General features: G+C 38.5%; 1 protein-coding gene across 1 annotated transcript in view; it reads right to left on the bottom strand.

Annotated features, from left to right (window-relative positions):
• Positions 1-16316, bottom strand: part of ITGA4 (integrin subunit alpha 4) — an 86422-nt gene that overhangs the window by 12276 nt on the left and 57830 nt on the right. The window contains exons 17-18 of the mRNA XM_065880269.1: positions 11174-11250; positions 245-395 (exon numbers count right to left, since the gene is read on the bottom strand). Of these exons, the coding sequence (XP_065736341.1) occupies positions 245-395; positions 11174-11250 (228 nt within the window). The remainder of the gene's footprint in view (positions 1-244; positions 396-11173; positions 11251-16316) is intronic.

Below are 16316 nucleotides of genomic sequence, written 5' to 3'. Positions count from 1 at the left end.
ATAGTAGCATTGGTAAGCAGGAAGCTGACTCTCTTGATCTCAGTCAGATCCCAAGGAACTTTCCATTTTGATTAGGGGCAGAGAGGAAAAAAATTACTGGAAGCCCGAGTGATAAGTCTGAATATTAAGACTCATACGCCAAATATTTATACCTCAAATGATAAAGTGATTTATACATTTACATTCTTTAAAAGTTAAGTAAAATATCATGTAGTATCATGCTACTGTAGTTTTCGATCCTTACCAGATTTAAAATCTTAATGAAGTAAAGACCAGTGGGTAGTCTGATATGCAGAGTTGTCTCATATGCATCATCTCCGGCATTAAATAAGGACACGTTCAACATTAATGTCTTCATACTTCCAACAGCAAGATAGGTTTTATTTTCATGTGGCCTAAAAATTAAGTACGATTTAGTTTTTGTTTGGAACTAAAAATCCCATCTCTTCATTTATGTATCCTGAACATAAAATACTAATTTGGAAGCACAGCCATAGGAGATGACCCCATGCAAGTAGATGTAAATCCATTGTAAAAAGAACTCAGTTTCCCAGGTTTCAGATAAATTCAGTTAGTTATTACACAGGAAAAGTTTTCTAATTTAGTTATAATTAAACTAGTCTGCTTTCTGTTTAACTTCTTGCTTCTATCATTTTAGCATATTTTTCTCATTATTTCAAAATATTTTCCTAAAAGAAAAGATTTTTTTCTTTCTTCATTCTTGAGTAGACATTGAACTAGCTGCTGCCAAAGTCAAAGGAGAATAGACTATTTCCACCAAAATGGAGGATGCTCTGGTGGAAGTGCGCATGGCATGGGAAAGGACTGCTATGGCCAGCATGTGGGTGCCACTAAAATCTGTTGAACTAGAATTAATTTCTTAAGGCAGGCTGGTCACCTCTACCAATAACTAGACCAAATTAAAAACAGAATTGTGGAAGTGTTTCACCATCTTGTGAAGTGGAAAGGGAACACCGCTACAAATCCAAACACATAAGTGAGTTCAAGTTCTGGCTCTGGCCCCTGTTCTTCTGGGGGAGAGGCCATTTAGCATTTTAAAGACTCAGTCACCCCACCTGTAATAATAACTACTGTTCAGTGAAGATATGACTCATGCACATTCCATGAAACCCCAAGGAACCTGAGGTTTAAGAAATGTATTCAAGGTACCACAGCTAGAATGTTCTAAAGTCTCAAGGCAACCCATTCCCTTTACTGATTAGATGGTTAGAAGAGCTCAGAACCTGCTACAGAATGTCATGATTCTGTAAGCTGTCCTCAAAAACAGACACTCTTAGATATCAGAGTATTTAAATTAAAAAAAAATTAGTTCAACCAGAGAAGAGTTATGACCCAAAGCAAAATATCAGATGAGGATAACCATAACAATAAGAAAGATATTCACCTAGCAACTAGAGTTTAGAAAACGCTTCTTCAATAATGCCTACATTGTATCATTCTAATCAACATCTGTATTTGTGTCTGAATAAACTATTTATGGAAATGTTAAACACATAATAGGCATTTAGTAGTTATTTGTGAGTTGACTTAAGACAGAATGTTTAAGGACAGAGTTAAAGAACAAGTTTCAAGATTGATGCTTTTAAGCATTACTTGAAGATGAAGAATGACTTTAACTGAAAGCCCTTGTATAATAATCGCTACATCTATTACTCCCACATACAAAAATCGTATAACAAATTCCCAGCTTTGTAGAGCTTACAAAGGGCAGATTTATAAACAGATGTAAACAGATATTAGAAATACTTGAAAAGAGTTATGAATGAAGGGCTCTGGGACCAGGGCGGGGACCCATTTCGCCTGGGGGTAGCAAAGGCATGTTGCTTCTTGCTTTTGTACTATTCTAGTTATTTAGGTTGAGCTGAATGAAGATTAAAATTTCTTTTCTTAAATAAAGAACATCTGAAAATTTCATGATTGAACTGGCATTCACTTGGATTATACTCTTAATCGATTTGTCAAGTCCTCTTCCAATTTTCACACTACTGGGGGCGGGTGGTGGTCACTTTGCAGAAAGCAAACTTGATAATGTCACGTGTCTGCTTCCTTTCCTCCAGTGCTTTCAAGGTAGAGTTCTGATTAGTGCAGCAGATGCAGCCTGAAAGAGCTGGCCGTGCCTTACTTTCCACTGCACAACCCATTCCTTCCCTTTAGCCATGCTCACCTACAAACAGGGGTCCAAACACCTGTGTTTTGTGTCCTACTTCAAGCCATCCCTCTGCCTTCAATCCCTTCCCTCTTCATGTTATCTGGTTAACTTATACTTGTTCTTCAAGACTCAGCTTGAGTGTCAATGTTAAGAGTCCTCAGAAGTTCTTCCAGTTGATACTTATTGCTAAGCCCCTTCGCCCAGCATTGCATCCTCCCTAACAGAAGTGGCTTCTCTCTCTGCCACTTTCCCACACACTGGGCAACCCTCTAATGCAATATGTTCACACTGTCTGGCTTTTCTCACCACTAGAATAAGTTCTCTTGGAGAAAAGGTGCCGGGTCACGAATATCACTGTTTTCTCAGAGGCTAGCAACACAGTGTTCAAAATATATGTGTGGTATGTAAGTGTATCAAACATTAAAAAGGGCTGGATAACACTAAAAAAAAAAGTCTGAAAGATCGAGGAAATTACTGGATAAGTGACTGTTAAGAGTTCATGAACTCATTACACATTCTATGAAATTAGAGCCATGCTTATCTGTTCCGTGACGGTATGCAAATTCCAAATGTTTCATTAAGATAAAGTAAATATCTACTACTACCACATTCATGGGATCTATACCCCGCCCATATAACCTAATGTTTTAGTGGCAATACAACTACTGAGTTGACCAATAAATTAATGGCAACATGGATACTGTTTGAGTTTGAATTTGAGAAGCAAATTATTATGAACCTCAGAATCTACAAACAAAATTATTATAATTTTGAACACTTCCTCCCACTTTGATACTTCTAATATATCTATGAGAAATTGGACATTTCACTTAATACCTAAAAGTTCTCCCCTTCTTATCCTAATTGTTTTTCACTTTAAACCTTCTTATCAAGGTAGGACATACATGTAGAAAAATGCGCACAACCTAAGTGTAGAGCTCAGCAAATTTTTATAAACTGAATACATGTGTGAAACCAGCACCCAGATCAAGAAAACCATATTGCCAGCACCAAAGAAATACCCTTGTGCCCCCTTCCAATTCTTGGCCCTACCCACCATCTTGCTTTTACTAGTATAGACTGGCTCTGCCCAGTTTTATATTTCACATAAATGGAATCACTGAGTATGTAATCTTGGAGTATCCAACATTCTTTACTCAAAATTTTGTTTTTAAGTTTAATCTATATTGATGCATGGAGTTGTAAATCGTTTCTTCTCATTGGTGTGTATACTAATTTTTGTAAATATGCCACATTTTATTTATCCTTTCAACTATTATTGGGAATTTTGGCAATTACAGTTTGGAGCCTTTATAGTTTTTCAGTAAACATATATACATAATTCCATTGTGTCAGTCTGTCTGTCTATGAGCAGGCCCTTATGGTTTATTAACCCAGGACTAATTCCTGAAAAAAACCTCTAAATCTGGCTAATTTGGGCAACCAGCTCATATTTTACTAACAAATTACATTAAAAAAATAAAATACACTCTAAGGAACCATATTTAAATAATAAAAATGTCCTACAGGATTATCATATAAAAGAAAGCATACCAGAGAGTAGGGGTTCAAAAACTGCTGCCTGAAGGCCAAATTGGGACCGCTGCCTTAAAGGTCCTTAAACCTTTATGTTCCAATAAAGGTTTATTGGAACACAGCCATGCTCTTTCGTCTGTGGCCACTTTTGCACTATGACGGCAGAGTTGAGCAGTTGCGACATCTCTGTCCCACAAAGCCTAAAATATTTACAGTCTGTCCCTTCAAGTGAAAAGTTTGCTGGCTCTGCCACTGGGCAGTCTGACTGAGGAGCATAATTAGTTTCAAAATAAGCATACCACATCATATTACTATATTTAAAACCTGTATTATTCTGACAATAACAGAAGCTTCATTATTTCAGATGGCACCCGATGCTGCCTTAGAGGAAACGATCTCCCAGACCTCATAATTCCTTGTCTGGTACTAAAGACATCGAGGAGAAAGGAATGAAGAAAAGGTCCCTATGTAGCATTTCTAGCTCTGATCCCCGGCTTTGAGAAGCTGGATATTTCTGGAAGGATGTATGATGAGTAACAAGGCAGTTAACTCTTTTGAATCATGGCTATCATTTCAGGGTGGAAGAATCTGACTCAGTCATAATGGGCTATTCTTCCCAGTGTTTGAGGGGATGGCTGTGACTTATTCTTGTGTTGTAAACCTTTGTGTTACACAAGCACGCATCTGCTTGGTGGCCCTGTGATAAAGGGCAGAGAGAAGACATGCGGGAACGTGGCTGTCCCACATCCCCTCTACTTCTCTAGAACCACGCTACAACTCAAGGAAACTAAGAGGTTCTAAAAGTAAACTTCAGCTTGACATTAAAGTTTAATTAAGACTTGTAGAAGAGCTGCCTATAAATAGACATTTATAACATATTCTGGCTTGTAACCAAAGCATTAGTCACTGAACACCTTTGGGAAAGAAGTTGGCACTTAGACAAGCAACAGAAGGTGAAAGCACTGCATAAACAGCTAGGTTCCAAGACAACAGCAAATGAAAGAGAAACACAGTATTCACATTTCAACAGCGAGGCTGCTGGTCTGTTTTCCACTTTTAAGCTATTTTGCCACATTACCATAATTACAATTCTACTCTTTACGTGTGTGTGTGTGTATATATATATATATATATGTGTATACATCTTACTGTATCTTGATTCATTAACAAGGTGCTGTCAGAAAGATACCCACTAGCTTTTTACATGAGACATAATAAAGGACCAGGTGCACATCTGGAAGTGTGACAAGGCCGAACCAGAGCTTTCCCCGGGAATCGCAGTTCATTCTTTATTAAAACATGCATAATGCAGACTTGAAATTTACAAAGCAGCCTAGAATCCATGTAATTTAAACAAATCAAGATACTGTGTACATACAGAATCATAACTTAATAAGTGAAAGGAAAAACAGAAAAATGATGTATTTCAGCACCAGGCTCTACGTTTTTCCTGAATGAACGCTACTGTTCTATTTTGTGAGAAATGCTCCCTAAGTCTTCATATAATTAATGCATTTTGCCTTGATAAGATGAATGACTGCTTCATAGCTAACATGTTTTTAATCAAGATGCTAGAACAAAATATAACAGAAATTGCTATGTACCCAGGTCAAGGTAATACGAGTCATTTATTTGACAAAAGACTAGCCTGCGGCAAAGTGGCCTCAGGCCCAAGTAAAATTTTGTCCTCTTTTTTTCTTTATTACTGACTTCAGGGAAAAAAATAAAATAGTGGAAAATTCTCATCTACTGGGCAATATCAGATACCTGACATTTAAGAAGATTTTACTGAATAGACAAATTCACTAAGATCCCAAGGAGGACAGCAGAAGAACACGGATTGGAAGATAGAGCTAGGAATTAGAATGTTTAGTGTACGAAGCATACGATTCCTCTTCCCCAAACTCTGTGACATCAGTGAGGCATATATTCCTACTATCTGCATTTCAAAAATGGACAGTTTCGTCACACTCACGCTTTTGGGGTTAACAGCACAGTGCGGTTACACACCGCTCACTGTCTCCCCAACAGTGAGTTCCCTTCTTAGCTGCTAACAGAACCCTGGATTAGCCAGCCAGTCGGTAGTATCCCCTTGATACTGCAGAAGCTAAGCCCCCAGCTCAGCTTCAGGGAGTGACTTATGATTGATCTACGATGATCGTGACGACTCCATCCTCTTTCAACCAGGATAGATCGGGGGCATGTGACACCACTCTGGTTAATCAGAATAAGGCGTCTGCTCAGACACTTCTCTTCCTTGGAAGGCAGCCTTAAGAGGACACAGAACTTTCCTCCTGCCCCCTTCTGTTTACTGGGAACCATGGTGCCCCAGCAGCCACAGGGGAAAAGCCAAGAGAACTGGAAAAGATAACCATGAACCATGAAGGCCCAGACTTTGGTAGCTTCTCACTAAACCTGCGACCACCTTCTCCAGACTTATTATGCAAAATAATTAAACACCTTTGTTTAAGTTACTATTAGCCCCGTACTCTGTTACTCACAGTTAAAAGCATTCCTCACTGATTTGAAAGCACTTTTGTTCAGGAAAAGCCTCCATCACTTACCCCGGAAGCATGACGGAGGCACGGAAGAGAAGTAGTGTCATTTAGATCAGTCATCTCTGCGAAAGACTCGATTTTCAATTACCTAGGTGATGGTTAATACCTGCTCTTCTATTTGTAATCTTTTAGGTAAAGTCATATTTGTTCATTTTCACTTCGCACTGTAAGTCCATTTGAATGTGGTTTACCGTCCCGAGAATTTAGAGATTCAGGAGGAAGCCTCAACTTAGCGAAAACATGAGATGGAGTGCATCAGCACTATTCAGTTTGCTGTCGGCAGTCTATTAGTGCAGTCATCAGAAACTCATCATACCTGAAGCAGGTATGTAGCTCTGAGACACAGAAATACCACTAGTGCCAGCGGAGTTACAGTTGGGAGAAGGCATAGAACATATGGTTGCAATTTGCCTACCATGACCGAGAAGGCAGAGAGGACTCCTTTGAGGGAGAGGCAAATTGTTCTCTGAGAGAGTATCATTTATTAAAATGCAAAGTAGTTTGTCAGAACCCTTCACCCATGGGCTTAAAAATTAATTCAAAGAGTTTTCATTTGAAAACTCTTCAAATAAGTTATTTACCTAATGGAAAGAGCCTGTAATCTTCCTAACTGATGCAAAACATGTGGGGCTTATACTTTACGCTGGGCTTTAGGCCACTACAAACTTCACAGAACTGAAAACAACTGACCCAGGCACAGTCAGCAGCTATCTCGGGACATAAAGAAACAATAAACTCTGGACAAATAACCAGTACATGTGCAGAAAATGTTTAGAATTCACTGGCAATATTTAATTTTTTTATCCAAATGAAAACATTTTTATCGTGGTCTATAACTATTCCAACCATAATTTATCAAAAATAACAACTTTTCTCAAATCTCCATATGTACCAGGCTTTGTGCTATGCAATGCACTGGCCTGCATTATTGCATTTTATTTTTAAAACAACCTTACAGAAGCCCCAGTGGCCTAATGGATAAGGCACTGGCCTCCTGAAACAACCTTACAGAGTACTATTTTACCTTCTTGCCAATGAGGAAGGATGCTTACAGAGGTTGAAAGGCTTCTCTGAAAAGGTCATTCAGCTAGTAAATGGTAGATAGACTTGAACCAGGTTAGCCTGACTTCAAATCTAAACTCTAAACCACCACAACACTGGTTCTCAGATTTCAGCTTGATAAGAACCACTGACAGCCTTCTTAATAATGAACATTTCTGGCCTGGTCCCCATGGATTCTGATTTGGATGGTCAGGGGCCTAGGAGCCTGCATTTCTACCAAGCATCCCAGGTGATTCTCATGAAGGTGACTCAAAGACCACACCTTGAGAAAAACTGCCTTACCTTCTGTTGGCTGCCATATAAAATCATAATGGACTTGATATTTCGACTACAGGAAACGTTATCACTTCAAATTAAAAATGAAATGTAGGTAATGTAATTTCTCGTGAGAAATACGTAATGAAGAAAAACTGATAATTCAATTACATTAATGATTTCATATCTTAATTCAGTAAGATATTATTTTCATTCTTCAGGAAATAAGCATTCTCAGTAATATTTCCACATAAATTTCAACATCTCATTTTTTTCACGGGCCAGAGGGACTGCAGTGAAAGATGACAAGGTAACCATGGAAGTGTCTGATTTGAGAAGATGAAAACACCACCTATTTGGAGCTTAGGTAATCTTTCCCACACAAAATACTTCTTCTTATCAAAGGCCCATGAGAGCCAAAGCACCAGGAAGACTAAGTATTTTAGAAAGAAAATAAATATGTGAATGGGAAGATTATAAATTATTCATCTAATAATTCAACAAAGGCACCACAATTACATGCTGGATTACAAAGCAGTTAGCGGTTGCTGTTTTTGGACTATCTAAGCAGCCAATCTGGATAATTTAAGTATAAAGTCCAATTATCTATCAAATAGGTTAGGGCTTCTTGGCCCTCAACTGTGGATGCTCAAGGCTATCCTGGCATTGCCTAGGTGAAAAGAATTAATTTATTCTCTGCCATATGTGATCCCACCCCAGCAGCGTACTCAGTGCTGTTTGTCAACCTTTTTACTCATTCCTGGTTGATTCCCTATCCCATTTATCTTCACAGCTATTTTGAATCTTTTCCCATTCCCTTCACAAGGTCCCAAACCCAACCTCAGAGGCCTCACCTTCCATACACAAACTCATTTTTTATTCTGGCCATCCAATAATTCTCTGTATTTCCCTCCCTTCCACGTTAAAATTTCTTCATCAATGTCAGCATCTATTCACAGCTTCTTAGCTCAAGACAAGGGGAATCTTAACTTCTTTCTAAGGCTAACCCTTCCACCTGAGTCTGATCCCAGGTACATGCTATTTCCTTTAGAACCCTGTTCCATCCTCAGCAAACATCCACTTGTCACCTACAGTGTTCCAGGTACTGTGTTACATATTGGAAACGCAAGATGAAAAGACAGGAACCCACCTTGAAGCAGTGTACAGGATAGTGTGGAGACAGACAATAATAGCTCTGAGCACAGGTGCAATGGGACCAGGGCCACAGGAGGACTAGGTTTATGTAGCTGGAGACAAAGTGGGGGGGGGGGGCTTTACCTAGAAAACAGCTGAGATTTATAAGATAAATAAGCATTAATCAGATAAGTCAAACTGAAAAGATACAGAGGCTCAGGAGAGCATGGCATGGCCACACAACTATTCTGCAATCAATGGAAAAAAGTCCTGTGGAATTGCTGAGGAAGTGCACTAAGGACTTTAGATGTTAATGAGCTACTGAAGCCTTGCTATCAAAAGTGTAAGTTAGAAAGGTCACTCTGGAAACATCTTGGGAGAGGAATTTGAATAATGTAAAATCAGAGGCCAGTAGCCCAGAAAGTGGTAAAGCTCAGTTGATTCAGGTAGGATATTGAGTACCTGATTTGGAGCAATAGTAGTAGAGATGGAGAAGTATGATGGATAAAAAGCACATCTGGGTGGTAGTATTATAGGACTTGGTAATTTATTTGATGTCAGGGATAAGAGAGAGAGAAGAACGCAGGTTGAGCTCCAGGTTGTTGGCTTTGGTAACTAACTAATGGTTGTGTCACTGGTGGATAGTGACTGGGTACCCAAGACTGCATGTCTGATAGCCAGCTGGATGGGTGGGTGTGGAACTCAGAGACACTGATTTGGGCATAAGCAGTGGAGGCAGACCAGGTGAGGTTATGGTTGTGGGCAAGATTATCCAGGGAAAATATGGGAGTGTGAGAAGGAGTGAGAGAGGGCTATTAAGGGAGCCCAAAGAGGCAAATTCAGAGGTCCTCCAAACACAAGTGAGAAGGAGGGGCTAGAGAAGTAAAAGGAGATTGGGAGCAGGATGGCATCTGGGAAATTAAAAGACATTGAAAAAAAGGAAGTGAACAGCTGTCAAATTCTTCACAGGACAGCTCAAGTAATATCTGAAGTGTCCCCTGGATTTAAGCAGACCATTTCTTTGTTCAATTTATTCTTTTCCCTGTCTTTGATCCTCACACTTGTTTATATCTTCCCATAATTAAATAACATTTGATAAATACATAAAAATTCAGTTGAAGCTACTTGTTCCTAATAAATTCTCCCTCCCTTAATCACTGATGCTGTCATTTAGCTATGACTGCACAGAAATTTCTGTTAAAATTTGCCAGCGACATCCTTTTTCTCCCCCACCAGTCACATTTTAAGTGCCAACTTCCATGACCTTTCCTCAGTCATTATGCTCTCTGATGGCTACAAAATCACAGTATTAGGTCCCTCTTTTTACATTCTCCATTGGCTATTTCACCGTGGAGGTGGTTTTTCTCTTAGTTCTATGAAGATACTTTTTCAGTCTCCTGGAGTTAAGTCCTTATTCTTTTTAAGCTCTTTAAATAAAATTTACCCACCCCTCTCAAGATTTGATCCTTAGTTCTTTGTGAAATTCACATTCCCATCACAGGCATTCTCATAACTAATGCGAAGAGGACCTCCAAACATAATCCTGAACTAGATTTTCCACTGCAGAGCTACATATAGAAGTCTCATCAAATTCAACACACCCCAATTTAAACCTGCTTCCTCTATATCCCTACCTTCCCCAGTCTCCCATATTCCTGCCCTGTCAGTGATGCCTCCTTGTCCTCTTTCACTTTCCATACACATCCAGCTCTTAACCTGAAGTGTGGATTCTATCTCTCTGGTCCTCATTTTCACATCTTCCCTCTGACATGCAGAACAATTTCAACAGAGGGGATATAGACATGATACAGAATTACAATGGTTTATTTCCCAACATAAATAATGACGGCAATCAACATTTATCCAGTTTGCACTGTGGGCACTGTTCTAAGCACGTTTACATGTATTTTCTTTTTCCTGTTTCCCTTCTATGAATTTAGAAGACAAAGATGATTTATTCCCTTTCAAATGGGTCACATATATATTTAGGGATATCTTTGTTTTGTACATCAATCTGAATTATGTAACCAGTTTTTGGATGATAAAATACTAAGCATTATGTAGTAAAGGTTAGCTCACTTTGAACCAAAACTCTATTAACAGGCACTTACAGATGTCTGAAAAATAACTACAATTATGATAACAATAACCCAAAGCACATTTAAATCCTGAAATATCTTCCGAGTTATCAGTGAAAGGTTAAAATCATGCCTGATAAAACCATGGTGCTCACACATTCTCATTCTTTTGAAAAGTGGTAATCTTTGAGTGTATACTTATGTGACTGCTGTATAGAACACTTAGTCTCTTTCAGGAGAATGAGACTGCTGTTCTTTTCCAGGTCTTTAAATGCTGCTAACCCCCAAGGATTAGTTCTTAGTCCTTTACTCTTTAGAACCCACAGGCACACACCAATTACCCCATCCTGATAAGTAAGCAGAGAGCCAACTACACTTACCTCAAAAATCCAATTTTTGCAGAAACCTGTAAATCAGCAGAACAGTTTTCATGGGCACAAAATCTTGCAAAGTTTATCTGGAAATAAAATATGACAGTATTTTTTATCTTAGTTCAAATCAGTAGGTATATTTCTATGTTTTTTAAAGGATAAAATATCTATGACACATGAAAAAATAAAATTAATACAGCTAATTGGTAACTCCTTTATACCTTTTGAAGAGTTCGATTTGAGTATCAGTAGGTTCAGATGACAATTCCAGGGCTCAAAGGAACCACGTTCTTTCAATAGGTAAATTTAAAGCCTAAGTTTGTTAAGCGAAAGAAATAATTTCTTTCTTTCATAATAGTTGTATAAAAAGAAGTTTGGGCTTCCCTGGTGGCGCAGTGGTTGAGAGTCTGCCTGCCAATGCAGGGGACACGGGTTCGAGCCCTGGTCTGGGAAGATCCCACGTGCCACGGAGCAGCTGGGCCCGTGAGCTACAGATACTGAGCTCTGCGCGTCTGGAGCCTGTGCTCCGCAGCAAGAGAGGCCGCGACAGTGAGAGGCCCGCGCACCGCGATGAAGAGTGGCCCCCGCTTGCCGCCACTGGAGAAAGCCCTCGCACAGAAACGAAGACCCAACACAGCCAAAAATAAATAAATGAATAAATAAATTTATAAAAAAAAAGAAGAAGTTTAATCAGACTGTGGTAGTAACCTCTGTAAATGTTTAGAACCTGTACTGCCAAGATTTTCTTCGTTGAGTCCCTCTCGATTTTCTGGTGCTGCCGTTTGATCCCGCCTATTATGCATACGCATGACACTTAATTTTCACAGATGGCAGAACAGTGATTTTATATTGGTTGAAAATAATAAAATTTAGAAATTTTACTTTGAGGATACAGTGAATAAAAATAAATGATAGTTTATCAACAGGTTCCAGAATTTATTTAATTCTGAGTATTTTAACAGGACCCAGAGATACTACAAGGTACACAGGAAGCCCTGAGGTATACGTTGGACAAAGGAAAAATAGAGAGATACAAAAAGAAAGGAAGCTGAGAGGAACAGGTGAGAGAGGGAGAGATGCAGAAAAGAAAGATATCTAGAAAGTCAGAGAAGGAGCCAGGCACATGAAATGTGAAGTGGGTAGAGCGTTGTCAAATGGCACGTCAGACCAGAGACTGCCTATACCAGCGGGAGCAGCAGGAAAGTGTAAATAGTTCTCTAGATTATTAATATAATTTTTTTCTACTTCTCTTATTCGTAAAGCAGGTGGCTTGAAGAATCAAAATGTAGCTCATTTGTAGCTCATTCTAATATAACTACAAATTGCTAAGGTTTGGGCTTATGTACTTTACAATATTGAGAGGTTCATTATTAAAGACATTTAAAAGTAGTTGATACTGAAAACTGAAGTTCAACAGAAGAGTGAAAAAAACCGACTTCCATAAATATTTTCATACAAGGCTATAGAAAGACTTTGCTCTTAATTTATTATCTTCATTTGATCTAGTATTGTAGACCAGACAGTGCTGACTATAAGCTCAAATATGTTGAAGCGACTTAGGGGCAATTTTATCTGGACAGGATATGAACTAGACCTTTAAATGTCCCTTTCACCTTTTGCGTTCTGTGTGCCATTACTGAATGTTTTAATGAATGCTTTAACCATGGCCCCAAACATCCTGTTGACTCTGTCTTTGTGTTGTTAGACAGTAAAAGTCTGAACAACTGGACTCCTGGGAATAAACACACAGTGAGTGAAACTGATATATTTTGGGATACATTTATTTTAAATTTTTTTAAAAAATCATCATTAGAGTATAATTGCTTTACAATGGTGTGTCGGTTTCTGCTTTATAACAAAGTGAATCAGTTATACATATACATATGTCCCCATATCTCTTCCCTCTTGCATCACCCTTCCTCCCACTCTCCCTATCCCACCCCTCTAGGTGGTCACAAAGCACCGAGCTGATCTCCCTGTGCTATGTGGCTGCTTCCCACTAGCTATCTATTTTACATTTAGTAGTGTATGTATGTATATGCCATTTTCTCACTTTGTCACAGCTTACCCTTCCCCCTACCCATATCCTCAAGTCCATTCTCTGGTAGGTCTGCGTCTTTATTCCCGTCTTGCCCCTAGGTTCTTCATGACCTTTTTTTTTTTTTGATTCCATATACATGTGTTAGCATACGGTATTTGTTTTTCTCTTTCTGACTTACTTCACTCTGTATGACAGTGTCTAGGTCCATCCACCTCACTACAAATAACTCAATGTCGTTTCTTTTTATGGCTGAGTAATATTCTATTGTGTATATATGCCACATCTTCTTTAACCATTCATCTGTCAAAGGACACTTAGGTTGCTTCCATGTCCTGGCTATTGTCAACAGAGCTGCAATGAACATTGTGGTACATGACTCCTTTTGAATTATGGTTTTCTCAGGGTATATGCCCAGTAGTGGGATTGCTGGGTCATATGGCAGTTCTATTTTTAGTTTTTTAAGGAGCCTCCATACTGTTCTCCATAGTGGCTGTATCAATTTACATTCCCAGCAACAGTGCATGAGGGTTCCCTTTTCTCCACACCCTCTCCAGCATTTATTGTTTCTTGATTTTTTGATGATGGCCATTCTGACTGGTGTGAGGTGATACCTGATTGTAGTTTTGATTTGCATTTCTCTAATGATTAGTGATGTTGAGCATTCTTTCATGTGTTTGTTGGCAATCTGGGTATCTCCTTTGGAGAAATGTCTGTTTAGGTCTTCTGCCCATTCTTGGATTGGGTTGTTTCCTTTTTTGATATTGGGCTGCATGAGCTGCTTGTAAATTTTGGAGATCAATCCTTTGTCAGTTGCTTCATTTGCAAATATTTTCTCCCATTCTGAAGGTTGTCTTTTGGTCTTGCTTATGGTTTCCTTTGCTGTGCAAAAGCTTTTAAGCTTCATTAGGTCCCATTTGTTTATTTTCGTTTTTATTTCCATTTCTCTAGGAGGTGGGTCAAAAAGGACCTTGCTGTGATTTATGTCATACAGTGTTCTGCCTATGTTTTCCTCTAAGAGTTTGATAGTGTCTGGCCTTACATTTAGGTCTTTAATCCATTTTGAGTTTATTTTTGTCTATGGTGTTAGGGAGTGTTCTAATTTCATTCTTTTACATGTAGCTGTCCAGTTTTCCCAGCACCAATTATTGAAGAGGCTGTCTTTTCTCCACTGTATATTCTTGCCTCCTTTATCAAAAATAAGGTGACCATATGTGCATGGGTTTATCTCTGGGCCTTCTATCCTGTTCCATTGACCTATATTTCTGTTTTTGTGCCGGTACCATACTCTCTTGATTACTGTAGCTTTGTAGTATAGTATGAAGTCTGGGAGCCTGATTCCTCCAGCTCCATTTTTCTTTCTCAAGATTGCTTTGGCTATTCAGGGTCTTTTGTGTTTCCATACAAATTGTGAAATTTTTTGTTCTATTTCTGTGAAAAACACCATTAGTAGTTTGATAGGGATTGCATTGAATCTGTAGATTGCTTTGGGTAGTAGAGTCATTTGCACAATGTTGATTCTTCCAATCCAAGAACACGGTATATCTCTCCATCTGTTTGTATCATCTTTAATTTCTTTCATCAGTGTCTTACAGATGTCTGCATACAGGTCTTTTGTCTCCTTAGGTAGGTTTATTCCTAGGTACTTTATTCTTTCGTTGCAATGGTAAATGGGAGTGTTTCCTTAATTTCTCTTTCAGATTTTTCATCATTAGTGTACAGGAATGCAAGAGATTTCTGTGCATTAATTTTGTATCCTGCTACTGTACCAAATTCATTGATTAGCTCTAGTAGTTTTCTGGTAGCATCTTTAGGATTCTCTATGTATAGTATCATGTCATCGAAAAAAGTGACAGCTTTGCATCTTCTTTTCTGATTTGGATTCCTTTAATTTCTTTTTGTTCTCTGATTGCTGTGGCTAAACTTCCAAAACTATGTTGAATAACAGTGGTGAGAGTGGGCACCCTTGTCTTGTTCCTGATCTTAGAGGAAATGCTTTCAGTGTTTCACCATTGAGAATGATGTTCGCTGTGGGTTTGTCATATATGGCCTTTATTATGTTGAGGTAAGTTCTCTCTATGCCTACCTTTCTGGAGGGTTTTTATCATAAATGTGTGCTGAATTTTGTCAAAAGCTTTTTCTGCATCTACTGGGATGATCGTATGGTTTTTCTCCTTCAATTTGTTAATATGGTTTATCACATTGATTGATTTGCATATATTGAAGAATCCTTGCTTTCCTGGGATAAACCCCATTTGATCATGCTGTATGATCCTTTTAATGTGCTGCTGGATTCTGTTTGCTGGTATTTTGTTGAGGTTTTTTGCATCTATGTTCATCAGTGATATTGGCCTATAGTTTTCCTTCTCTGTGGCATCTTTGTCTGGTTTTGGTATCAGGGTGGCCTCACAGAATGAGTTTGGGAGTGTTCCTTCCTCTGCTATATTTTGGAAGAGTTTGAGAAGTACAGGTGTTAGCTCTTCTATAAATATTTGATAGAATTTGCCTGTGAAGCCATCTGGTCCTGGGCTTTTGTTTGTTGGAAGATTTTAAATCACAGTCTCAATTTCAGTGCTTGTGATTGGTCTGTTTATATTTTCTATTTCTTCCTGGGTCAGTCTCAGAAGCTTCTGCTTTTCTGAGAATTTGTACATTACTTCCAGGTTGTCCATTTTATTGGCATATAGTTGCTTGTAGTAATTTCTCATGATCCTTTGTATTTTTGCAGTGTCAGTTGTTACTTCTTTTTCATTTCTAATTCTATTCATTTGAGTCTTCTCCCTTTTTTCTTGATGAGTCTGGCTAATGGTTTATCAATTTTGCTTATGTTCTCAAAGAACCAGCTGTTAGTTTTATTGATCTTTGCTACTGTTTCCTTCTTTTCTTTTCCATTTATTTCTGATCTCATCTTTATGATTTCTTTCCTTCTGCTAACCTTGGGTTTTTTTCTTCTTCTCTAATTGTTTTGGGTGTAAGGTTAGGTTGTTTATTTGAGATATTTCTTGTTTCCTGCTATATACTTCCCTCTTAGAATTGCTTTTGCTGCATCCCATAGGTTTTGGGTCTTCATGTTTTAATTGTCATTTGCTTCTAGGTATTGATTTCCTCTTTGAT

Source organism: Phocoena phocoena, chromosome 7 (genome assembly GCF_963924675.1).
Source record: "Phocoena phocoena chromosome 7, mPhoPho1.1, whole genome shotgun sequence".
Classification (NCBI taxonomy): Eukaryota; Metazoa; Chordata; class Mammalia; order Artiodactyla; family Phocoenidae; genus Phocoena; species Phocoena phocoena.
This window is presented reverse-complemented; position numbering and strand designations above follow the sequence as displayed.